Source organism: Eumetopias jubatus, unplaced genomic scaffold (genome assembly GCF_037043125.1).
Source record: "Eumetopias jubatus isolate StellerSeaLion01/CBP00866 unplaced genomic scaffold, mEumJub1_p1.0 scaffold_16, whole genome shotgun sequence".
Taxonomy (NCBI): domain Eukaryota; kingdom Metazoa; phylum Chordata; class Mammalia; order Carnivora; family Otariidae; genus Eumetopias; species Eumetopias jubatus.
Window position 1 is genome coordinate 76463535 of NW_028274822.1, and position 12394 is coordinate 76475928.

The following is a 12394-nucleotide window of genomic DNA, read 5'->3' on the forward strand; positions in this document are numbered from 1 at the left end:
AGGATTCAATGACATTCTACGTAAGAAACTCAGAATAGTACCTGGCACGTGGTAAGCGATGAAAGGGTAAGTTATTATTAATTCAGCCAAGTCAGTCAAGATGCATTTATGGAGCACTTACCGTATACCAGACATGGTATGAAACCCCGAGGGTGCCGAGGTAAATAAGAATCAGTCCTTGCCCTCTAGGACTTCGGGGTGAAGTGGGGTTCCTCGTGGGGGGGGTCCCTCCAGGGGCTCAGGATGAAGTGGAGGGGCAGACAAGAACCCCATGTGTGAACGAACGGGGCCCATCGTGTGGTGGGCAAGGGAAGAGACCCGCTAGAATACGCTCTGCGTCCCCCGGGGCCCCGGAGTTCCACCCCGACCTCTCTCCTGCCTCACTGCCCCACAGGTCTGGGACGAGATGGTGTTGGTGCTGGTGCCCAGGCTGGTGGTATCTCTGCTGCTACTCCTCAGGGCCCTGCCCGCGGTGGCCTACTCCGTGGCCCTGCAGGCTGCCTTCCTGGAGGATACAGGGGGCAGCGGGGAGGCCGAGGGCTCATCGGCGTCCTCCCCAAGCCTCCCGCCGCCCCGGACCCCGGCCCTCAGCCCCACATCGGTGGGGCCCCGGCCCACGCCCCTGGCAGGCCCCAAGCCCCCCACCAACTTCCTGGACGGGATCGTGGACTTCTTCCGCCAGTACGTGATGCTCATCGCCGTGGTGGGCTCCCTGGTGTTCCTGCTGATGTTCATTGTCTGTGCTGCGCTCATCACCCGCCAGAAGCACAAGGCCTCAGCTTATTACCCCTCGTCTTTCCCCAAGAAGAAGTACGTGGACCAGAGTGACCGGGCCGGGGGGCCCCGGGCCTTCAGTGAGGTCCCCGACCGGGCTCCCGACGGCCGGCCCGAGGAGGCCCTGGATTCTTCCCAGCAGCTCCAGGCTGACATCCTCGCTGCCACCCAGAACCTCAAGTCCCCCGCCAGAGCTGCCCCGGGCAGCGGAGATGGAGGCAGGATGGAGGGCAAGTCGGAGGGAGAGGAGAGCGGCGGCCGGGAGGCGGACCAGGAGGCCCAGGGACGTGGGAGCCCGGCGGAGAAACCAGGGGTGCCGGAGGAGCCGGGCACGGCGGTGGCGGAGGGGGCCCTGGAGGCCGGCCAAGGCCAGGGCGAGCCGGAAGTGGCTTCTTCGTTAGCCCAGGAAGCCAGGGGAGCCGCTGGTCCCCCTGAGAGCCCCTGTGCTTGCAGTGTCGTCCCCAAGGTCTAACAGGCCTCTGGGGCTGCTGGCCCTGACTGTCGGACCCCTCGTGGTCACCTCCATGGGTGTGGAAGGGCCCTTGGCCCTTACCGCTCCCCGACAACCCCTCTTTGGCCACCCCCTGCTGCAGGCAGAGATGCTGGTCTCCAGCGTACCCCAGGAATCTCCCCGGGTTCCAGGACCATTTGCCCCTGTGGCCCCAAACACAACGTCTCTGGGGAGGGGGATGGGAAGGATCCCCACTATATTCATGATACTATATCCCACGAAATTAGCCCTGTCCTTTGGGCAAACATATGCCACAGGTCCCCCGGGATGGTGCCAGCATTGCCGCTTTTCCATGGAGGTAGGGAAGAAAAGTCAGAGTAACTAGGAGTTTGGGATGAGGGTGACTGGGACCTGCCGAGGCCCCCCCCCAACCCTCACCCCCCGCCCCCCGGGCGGGAGCAGTTAGAGCTACTGCAGAAGTGGGTCTGGGGAGTCAGGAAGCTTCCGAGAGGCCAGTGCACACATCATGATGGGTCCCTACGTCAGCATGTCCAAGGCTGGGTTCCCCGAGCTACTCTGTGAAAAAGGATTTTGGGGGCCAGTGAGTTGAGGAGACACTGCCTCTCCGCTCCCTGCAATGCCCCCTTAGAGCACCCCAGGGCTCTGCAAATACTCCAGTAGAAGCCCCTGTGGAATCTGGTTTTGCTTGTTTTTGTTTTTTTTTTTTAACAGCTACAGAATAAAATCTTGCAGAGCACACTCTGGAAATTACTGCCCCAAATGTTCCTGAAGGTGCCCCCCCAGTTTGTGGTTGCTCTGGGGTTAGGGTTGTGGGGTCCGGGGGCTCAGGCCCGCTCAAGTTCTGCCAAGCATCTCTGCCTGGGGACGAATTTCTCCTCCCATTACTGCTACAGGCATGGGGTGAATGAATTGAACCTTTCTTGTCAGGCCCCCAAAGCCACCCAGAAGCTGGGTGGGGGCTGTGTGTGAAGGGGGTCCCACTCTGGAGGGATTCTGAGGGGGTAGGGAAGGGTTTCTAACACCCAGCCTGGAGCAGGGGGGCCCTAGCCCCCGACCCTTTGCTTACATGCGTGTCTGGTAGCCTGAGCTCACAGAATTCTTTAGCCTTCGACAAGGGAGCCTGAGCTCCGTCCTGATTCGGGGAGGCTCTGGGTGGGGGGTGGTCCACTTCCTCATCCCTCCGTCTGGGCTCCCCCCAACCTCTGCACAATTTTTTAGGTGCTGAGATATAGCAAACCAGCACAATAAACCTTTTTTCTGGCCTGAGCGTCGATGGTTTTCTGAGGGGGAAATGAGACTGCTGGGGAAGGGGGTGGTATTTCTTCTGGGCTGTTCCATGAGGTGGGGCAGCTTTCTGGGGGAGACACATCAGGCAGGCCCGAGAAGCTGAATGAGATGAGGTGGAATGAGATGATTCGTGAAAAGAGGGCAGAACGGGGTCCCCCATGGGAACACCGCGGGACCTCTTGCCCCAAGGCTGAGCCCAGCCCCGGACTTGCGGCCACGGAGACCCGGCTTCCAAGAGCAGTTCTGCAGTGCACTGTGGCTGCAGGAGATCCACCCGTCTCCTTCTGGGCGAAACACGAGCCCAGTCTCCCGTTTCAGTCTCCCATCTGCTGGCAGCGTGGCCGAGGACTGGAACTGGGCTCACGGACAGTGCCCTGCTCCCGGCACCCTTGGCCTGGGGCTGGAGGCGGCCCTGGCCTTTGTGTCCTCGCCCCCGCCAGGCTCTTCTTTGCCTTTGATGGCAAGTTCCTGGGGCCGCTGCTTCCCCCTCCTCCCTGGAGCTGCCAGCTGGAATCCAGATGTGGCTGCGTTGGGAGCACGTGCTAGATCCCGGGGTGAGGGGGGCAGGGAGGCCATCCCCCCACCCCCAGCCCCTCCCTCCGCTGACCCCACTTCCCTTCGGAAGGGGGCCGGGTTTGGGTTTCATCACACACAATGGCCTCTGTCTCTCGCAGCGGGGAAGGGCCCTCCCTTTCTCAGCCCAGGCCCACTCCCGCCCAAGAATGTAGGGAAAAGCCAATATGGATACCTGGATGCTGTGTGGCTCTGACCAAATCACTCAACCTCTCTGTGTGTGACAGGCTATCTCCTAGATCCTGAGCTCCTGCAGGGTCCTAGATGATTGGGTGTGGCTGGGGTATGCATTAAGCTTCCCCATAACAGGTTAAACTCAGGCAAGACAGAAGCAGATGTTAGAGATTCCTGGGGAGGAGGCAGGGATGACTTTTGCAGTCCGCAGCTCCCTGGTCATTGGCTCCCCATTAATGGGCCCGCCAGAGGACATGAGGCGTGCGGCCTTAGTTATGGCCTGTGTCCTCCAGGACGGATGGGGGTGGGGACTCAGAGGTAGTTGGAGCCCAGAGCAGGTGTCAACCTCCCCCTCACCTCTGAGCTTTAACAGCTACTAGTCCCTCTGCCTAGGACACCCTTCCACACCCCCTCCTTGTCCAGCTAACTCCCCCGCCTCCTTTAGCTTCCAGCCTAGCTGTCACCTGCCCTCCGCAACAGCCCCCACCCAGACTCTCTCCCACACTCCCCTGGGCTCAATACTACTAATAATTGCTCACAGCTAATGAGCACCTGTGATGCACCAGGCACTGCTCTAAGCCCTGAATGTCATTTACTCATTGAGACTCCCAACCCAAGGAGAGGGATCCTGCTGTTATTCCCAGGTCGCAGAGGGGATGTCAGTTGCCTAGGTCACAGAGCCAGCATCCTGGTCCCATCATCTGATTCTAGACTGACTTCTCCCTTGGGCTCGACAGCTGCTTGCATGAATGAATGCATGAATGAAGCCCTTGGGGAGGAGAGAGCAGGGCCCCACTCCTGCTTAGAGCCCCTCTAGGGTGGACAAACATCTGGCCAGGCACCAGCGGAGGGTGAGCTTTGGGGGGAGATGGGCTGGGGGCACGTGTGGGCTGGCGCCAGGCGAGGGGGAGACCTGGGCTGGAGGGTGGGGGTGCAGGGGGTCCGTGGGGTGCTGGAGGGACCTCTTCCGCGTGCCCTGACTTTCTCTGATCAGCCCAAGGGGCTGGGTGTTCACTGGCTGGGGGTCACATCCAAGGCAAGGGGACGAGGGGCAGAACTCACGTCCCTGGGGAGCTCTGCACTAGGCACATGGTCTTGCACCCTCCTGGGGTGGTTCGGGTAGTTTGGGCCCTGGGGGGAGACTGCCTGTGTCAATGCCCGCTGTAATTTCGTAGCTGTGTGGCCTTGGGCAAATGTCCTCACCTCTCTGGGCTTTTGTTTCCATGTGCGTAAAGAGATGATCCTACCCTACCTGGCAGGTCTCAACCTGCACACTGGGATTGTCTGAGAGCTTTGTTATGTCGTACCTCCTGGGCTCCACCCAGACCATTTATTTATTTATTTATTTATTTATTTATTTAAATAATCTCCACGGGGCTCGAACTCACGCCCCCAATATCAAGAGTCGCATGCTCTACCGAACGAGTCAGCCAGGCGCCCCCCCGCCCCCAAGGCCGATTAAATCAGAGTGTCCAAGGGTACGGCTGGGCAACTGTCACTGCCTGGGGGGCTGTCCACCACTGTCCCCCTGGCACGGGGCATGGTGCCAGGAACTGAGGACGCACTATTGGCACAACAGATCTGAAGCTGTATTTGAGTGGAGGAGATGAAAACGAATCAAAGAATCATCTAGATGCAACCACAGTGATTACAGCTTTATGGACGTATAATTGACACACAATAACTGCCCATATTTAAAATGGCAATTTGATAATTTTGACATACACATATACTCATGAAGCCATCGCCAAAGTCAAGATAATGGACATGTCCATCACCTCTGACTGTTTCTTCATACCTCTTTGCGATCTCTGCTGGCTGTTCCCCCCCCACCTCAGTCCCTAGACCACTACTGACCTGTTCTCTATCTCTATGACTCATTTTTATTTTCTGGAATTTTATATAAATGGAACCATATAGTGTACTCTTTTTATCTGGCTTTTCGCATGCAGCACGGATGTTCTGAGATTTATTCATGTTATTGTATGTATTAACATTTCACTGCTTTTTACTGCTGAGTAGTATTCCCTTGTACGGATGTACTGCAATTTGTTTATCCATTCACCTGCTGATGGACGTTTGGGTGGTTTTCCAGCTTGTGGCTATTACAAATAAAGCTGCTGGGAATTACCGATGTTCGTTTATTTTATCCTTCCAACCTTCTTAATGAGATGGTCATTATTTGTCCCCATCTTACAGATGAAAACAACAGACTCAGAGAGGTCAAGTAACTTGTCTAAGGTCACACAGCCAGGAGTGAGAGCATTGAAACTTAAAGTGGGAATGTTTGAGCTCAGTTACTGTAGGGAGCTTCTGAGGCTCAGAGGGTGTCAGAAATCCTGCTCTAGACCAGCCCCCCACATTTCATATGTGGACATCCAAGGAGCAGACTGGGACTGGGGCCCATCCTGAGCTGACCAGGAATCCAGGTCTCTGGTGGGCAGTCTTGTGCTGTGTCTAGCTCTGCTCTGCTTCAGCTCTAGCTCCTCATCTGCTGTTGGGGAAGAAGCAGGCCAGTGTGGAGGGGGACAGGGATTTGTCATTTTTCTCGGGCGGTTTTAATTTCAGCATTCCTCCGGCTGCTCAGAAATAGCAGGAAGGATTTGGCACTGGCTCCAGGGCCCCACGGGTGTTCCCCCGCAGCTGCTCCCCCTCCCCAAATGGGTCCAGGGTTTACAGCGGCAGCTGCAAAGTATAAAATAGTCCTACTCGTAAATCCGCTCTTGCCAGGGTCCCTGATGCCCGAGGCCTCTGCAGTGCCCAGCACGGACATCCCACCACCCACTGGGGCCCCACAGGGCACCTGGGGGTGCCCTGGAAGGCTGGAGGGTCCAGGTCTATGGGTGGCCACCTGCGGCCCCTGCCATAGGGTTTGGGGAACCGGACTCAGCGAGGGGGTGTGCAGGGGGGAAAGGGGACTGAGAAATGTACAGGGGTGGAGGGTTGGAGACAGCAAGGGGAGGGAGAGATAGTGGGGCACAGAACTAAGGAACCGGGAGACCCAGTTAGGCTCCTCCTAGCTGCATGGCTTTGGGCAAGTCACTTTGAACTACGGGCTCTTCATGTATAAAGTCCTGGGACCACAGCCCTTGCCCTGTCCCCCCCCACCCCCCAGAATTCTGTGAGCGCACTTTATAATGTGTAGGATGGCGGGGCATGGTGGTTAGGGGTACAGGCTTCACATGGCCTGGGTTGAAATCTCAACTTAGCCACTAGCCGGCTGCGTGACCTTGGGCAAGTCACTTCACCTCTCTGGGCCTGAGTTTCCTCATCTGTGAAATGGGAATAATGGCTCCTACGTCAGTGAGGCGGTGGAAGGTGAGTTCATTTACTTCCAGTGCTTAGAACAGGCCCCCCCATGGGTGCTCAGTAGATGGGAGCTGCTGTTAGCTACAAACTGTGAAGTGCTGTGCCCGAAGAAAGGGGGGAAATGTCAGTCTCCAAGTGTCTCGCTGTTCTGAGAGTCACCTCTTCCTTCCAGATCTAAGTATAGTAGCTTCGGAATCATAAGGTAGTGATTCTTAGATGCTTGAAACTTCAGCGTCATCACATCTTGTCTTGGGGGGGGGCAGGGCAGAGGGTCCTGGCAACGCTGGTAAAAGCAGAACAAGGCCAGCAGCCAGGGAAGTCCCGTGAACCCCAAGGAGGGGGTGAAGGATGGGGCTAGAGAGAAGAGAGGCTCACCAACCCCCAACCCCGCATGCCCCTCTGTGGGGGTTTGGTGCCTGATGGGGGCCAGGGGTCCCGTGAGAGCTGTTCCCTGTCTCCCTCCGAGGTGCGGTGACCCCAGTTAGAGCTTAGACATTGGGCGAGTGTGCATGGAGGCGTGGCTGACAACGTGGGTCGGGGAGCCCAGGGACTCAGGCCCATCTGGGGCAGGTGCCAGGGCTATTTCTGGGGAGTGGGAAAGGTTGGGGGGGTACCCAGCTAGATTAGTTGCCAGGTGACCTAGAATATCTCCGCTCCCCTCTCCGTTGGGTTCCCATCTATGAAACAAGCCAAATACTTCTCAGCACTGACTCTGGGCAGGAGACTCCTTCAGGCGCAGGGGGGAAGGATGTAAGGTGTCTGCATTCTAAAAGACTTGGAGTCAAATCTGAGTTCAATTCCACTTCCAAGCTGTGTGACCTTGAGTAGCTTCTGCCCCCCTTTTGGAGCTTCAGCGTCTCACCTGTGAAAGCTCAGGTCCTGCCCTGTTGCGAGACTCAGAGGAGAAAATGCTCCTCAAGCTCCGGGCCCCGGGACCCAGTGTGGAGAAAGGGCTCCCTTTCTGTTAGCCTTTCTGATGATCTTTGTCACTCCTATTGCCGGGAAGCAGCGGAGAGGATGCTGCCAGCCATTCCGATCTCTGACATTCTGTGGCTTCCCTGCCCAGCACTTCGGGTCAGAGCCCAGTACAGAGCTGGGTACCCAGTAGGTGCTCAATGAATGCTGAGCACGGAGTGCTGAGTTCCCTTCGAGTTGCTCCTTGATTGGGGAGCAGAGAGGAAGGGTGACATTGGGAGGTAGGACATCTCTGCACCCACCCTGGGGAGGGTCGAGACGAGGCTCTCTGAAAACCCCCCTCGGCCCCCAATCTCCTACTTCTGTCCTTGGTCAGTATTTAAGTCCCACTGTGAGGTCCAGTTTCCCTCACTTCTTGAGTACTTACTGTGTAGCAGGCACAGCACTAAGCACTTTCTAGACACTGGGTCCTCACAAAGCTGAGGGAGGCACAGATACCCACCTTCTATGCAGGATGCTCGGAGAGGTAAAGCGATTTGCCCAAGGTCACACAGCCAGAAAGTGAGCGGGCTTTGAACCTCCTGAGGCTTTTGGACCCCATGGCCAATGCTCTAACGACTGCCTGCAATCCTGTTCCCCAATGAATGAATGAATGAATGGGTGAGTGCACGAAGGCAGGAAACGGGGTTGGAGCAGAGGCCCAAGGCCAAGGCGCCCACACTTCCACGTGGCCCTGCAGCTCAGCTGGGGCAGAAGGTGTCAACACAGTGGCCGCGTGCCACGGGGGGGCGCCCGTGGTCTGGCGGCGGAAAGGGGGCAAAAAGGCCTCGGACCACAGCCCCCAGCCCGCCCCCGGCCCTCCGGGCTCACACAGGGCGCGCGTGCGCACCTGCGGGGCGCGCGCTCCCGCTCGCTGGCGCTGGCGGATCTGGTGTCTGAGCTCCTGGCAGCCGCACTGGGCAGGCCCCCCGTGGGGGGCCGGCCCGAGGTCACCTGGCAGGTGAAGAAGCAGACACACGGCCCTTGGGACCCCGGCGCCCTTGGTCCTGCCCAGGATGCTGCATGTGTGGGGATTCTGAGAGTCCACTGGGTCTGGTGGTCAAGCCCACAGCCCTGGGGCTCTCCGGAGACATGAACTTGCAGGTGGGAAGCCCTGGGCAGGTGCTGGCTCTGGGTCTGGTGCCCCGGGGTGGGGGTGGGGGTCCAGCTCTACCCCCTCCCTGGCTGTGCTGCCTGGGGCAAGTCGCTTGCCCTCCCTGGGCCACAGCCGAGTCTCCGGCAAAGGGAAGAAGGAGGCTTGCTCTGGATTTCAGCCAGCTGGTGGGCTCCAAACGCGGCGATCCTGTGTGAGGCGTTATTATCAGCACCTGGGGGAAAGCGCTGCAGGATGCCATTTTCCCCAAGTACAAACAGCCACTCAATTCTTGGACAAGAAGGTCTTGGGAGAACCTGGCTTCCATCCCCCCCCCCCCAGCCCCCTTAATCCTTCCCAGGGAGCTCAAACTGCTCTCTCTCCCCATCTTAAGAGACCCCTAGAGGAATTCTTTGGGCATCTTGGGTTGTCTCTAACATCTGTGAACGCCTCCCTATTGGGAAGTCCTTTCTTCTATCACACCTAAGTTAACAGGCTGGGCCCGAGGGCCAGTTTCCCTGCCGCCTGGCCTGCAGCAGAGCTCTGGGTGGAAGGATGGGGCCAGCTATTGGGGAGCCAGTTAGAAACACTTTTGAATTCTTTCCCATGACCTCTCCTAAGATAAGAACATCTTGTCTTTGTCCAGATTTGATCTTCGCACGGTCTGGGTTTCAGCAGACCGGAGTGAAGATGAACGGCCCTCTTGGAGGGTCAGGTGGCTGCACTGACCAATGTTGTACATGTCCTTGCCCTTCACCCCAGAAGTTCTTTTCCGGAGCCAGCCTATGCGTGGATCTTCGAGGATGTTCATGCCAGCATCGTTTATAAGTGAAAAAAAAAAAAAAAAGGGAAGCTGTCTACATGCCCAGCAGTGATGCAGCGGTGGATGGTGCTCCTGCCAAGTGAGAGGATATTCAGAGAGAATTTGCTTTGGGTTGGTGGGGGGGAGGGGGCAAGAGCCTGGAACATGGTGGGGGTGGGTGTCAGTCTTGACATAGTCATATTTCCCAACTGGCTTTTCATGTAGATGATTTAATTTGAAAAATCGCTATGGAGTCGCTTTGATCAGCCTTCTTTAGCCGATGAGAAAACCATCCCTGCTTGGTAAATTGTTGGTGAAAGTGAGCTGATGGGTCCAAGGTCACACTTGTGCTTTGTGGTCCACCTTACGTGAAGGGAGAGAGCTCTGAGTTCTGGGGAGCGGCCCTGGCGTGATGGACTTACATAAGCAAGTCACTTTTTTGAGGTATGAGCCCAGATTTCCGCTCACCTGGCCTTTGGGTGTCCCCAGAATGGAGCGAGTTCAGGGTTCCTCCGGGTAGATGTGGTGGCCACAGCAGGCCCTGGGCGAGCTCATGGAAGCGCGGTCACAGATGGCAGAGCTGGGTGGCCCTGTGTCCTCACACATTTCCCAGGGGGTCCCGCATGTGCCTGTCTCTGCAGACGCACGGAGCACTTGGGCCGGTAGGTCCTTCGTGGGATCGCCGGGTCGGAGGTACATGCATCACCTTTTCACAGGTGCTGCCAAATGACTGGTCCAAGATGCGGCGCCAGTTTCCATTCCCACCTGGGTCTAGGAGTGCCCCAACTTCCCCACGTCCTTGACAACACTGCTGGCGTTAAGTGTTTTTCTAATCCAATAGGTGAGAAATGGTATTCCATTGTCCGGGTAGGTACTGCTGTCTGATTGCTGATGAGAAAGGGGCTTCTCCTTATAGAGTCCTTTGCCCATGAATTACCTGGTTCTGTCCTTAGTCCCCGCTTGTATTGATTGTGTATCTGCTGATATTCAACTCTTTCGAGCCACAGAATCCTTTGTTCTAATAAACTCTCACCAGGAATCTTGACAGAAGTTGAATTAAAGAAGAGCTGCTTTTTGGAAGGGGAATGGGCTACCAGGGGATGTGCCCCCTGCAGGGGCCCCTAGCGCTCAGGGGAGCGTCGTTTGCAAACAGTCGGTACAGTCCTACCACTCAAGCTACAAATGGGGAAACTGAGACCCAAAGTTAGCCAGACAGGTAATGGCTGAGGCAGGTCTCCAGCCCAGGTCCCCTGACTGTCATCAAATTGACTGGTAGAGGGGGAGGGGATGGTGACAGAGGTGGTCATGATGGTAGAGGTAGAGGTGGTGATGGTGGCAGAGGTGGTGGAGTGATGGTAGAGGAAGAGATGGATGTGGAGGTGATGGTAGAGGTGGAGATGATGGTGGTAGAGGAAGTGGGGGTGGTGGTGGAGGTGTTGGTAAAGGAGGTGGTGGTCAAGGAGGTGAAGGCGGTGGTGGTGATGGTGGGGATGATGGTGGTGGTGGTGATGGTGGAGATGATGGTGGTGGTGGTGATGGAGGTGATGGTTGAGGAGGTAGATGTGATGGTGGTGATGGTGGAGGCAGTGGTAGAGGTGGAGGTGATGATGACGGAGGTGATGGTTGGGGAGGTGATGGTGAGGAGGTAGAGGTGATGGTGATGATAGTGGATGTGATGGTGGTAGTGGTGATGGTGGAGGAGGTGATGGTTGAGGAGGTAGAGGTGATGGTGGTGATGGTGGAGGCGGTGGTAGAGGTGGAGGTGATGATGATGGAGGTTATGGTTGGGGAGGTGATGGTGAGGAGGTAGAGGTGATGGTGGTGATGGTGGAGGTGGTGGTAGAGGTTGTGGTGATGATGGTGGAGGTGTTGGTGGAGGAGGTGGTGGTGGTGGACGTCCTTGCCTGGTGACTGATCTTAACGATAGTGTTTCCAAAGTTTTCCAGTGGGCAAATGGTTTGCTGTTAGTTTTCTGGTAAATATCCTTTTTCAAGTTAAGGAAATTCCTTTCTATTCTTAGATTGCCAAGATTTTGTGTCGCAAGCGGGTACTGAAGATTATTAAATGCTTTCCAGTATCGGCTGAGATGGGACAAGTCTTTTTTCTCACTGTGGGGAACTGGAGGCAAACATCTCTGGGGCCATCTGAGTGGGCTGGGTTTGTCTCGGGCAGGGAGCCTCCCTGCGCCCTGTCTGCTTTCCTGGTCTCTCCTTTCTTCCTCCCTAAAACACAGACACTTTTCAAGGCCTGAGGAGGGTGAGGCATCAGAATAGAAATGATCTCCCCGTGCTGGGTCAGCGCTTTCTGCCTGCCTCACTTCGGCTCCTGTTTCCTGTCCTAATCCCCGGGGGGGGGGGGGAGCAGTTCCCCCCAGCTTGTTCCAGACATAGCCCGAGACATTCTGAGGTTGCGTTAAAATGTTGGTGGCAGACAGACGGGGGGCATCTTGAAGCCTTGCATTCCTCTCCAGGATACCAGAAGAGGGGTGGGGGGAGGTGGGGCGGGTGTGTGGTGGGGGAGGAATTTTTCTTGGGGGGGGGTTGATTCGGGGTGTGGGGAGAAGGGCTGGTTGCTAGGCAAAATCGGCAGAGATGAATCATGTTCTGGCATGAGTTGGTTATTGGCTAAAATAGAAGTTGTCCAAGTTTGTGGAATCTTTTTGTTTGAGCTGGAAGGGAATATGGAATCATTGGGCTCAATCTCCTCCTTTTGCAGAGAAACTGCAAATACAGAGCAGGGGAAAGATTTGCCCAGGGAGTGAGAATGGTCTCTTTTGCCTCCCACCTTTTTCAGGACCCGTGGCCAAAAGGGGCCTTTGGGAGCACTTCCCGTATTGTACACAGCTACTGTTCTAGGCATCAGAGATTGAATGGTGAGTCCTCAGACATACCTTGCCTGAACAAGGTGAATCCAGAGTGCTGTGTATGGCGGAGAAAATGAACAGGGTGATGAGCTA

The 12394-nt window shown here is 56.5% G+C and overlaps 1 protein-coding gene across 1 annotated transcript; it reads left to right on the plus strand.

The window, feature by feature from the left end:
• The first annotated feature begins 406 nt into the window (after positions 1-406).
• Positions 407-1246, plus strand: TMEM119 (transmembrane protein 119). The gene has a single exon (XM_028116461.2). It carries the CDS (start codon positions 407-409, stop codon positions 1244-1246), a length of 840 nt encoding a protein of 279 aa, XP_027972262.2.
• Positions 1247-12394: the final 11148 nt, after the last annotated feature.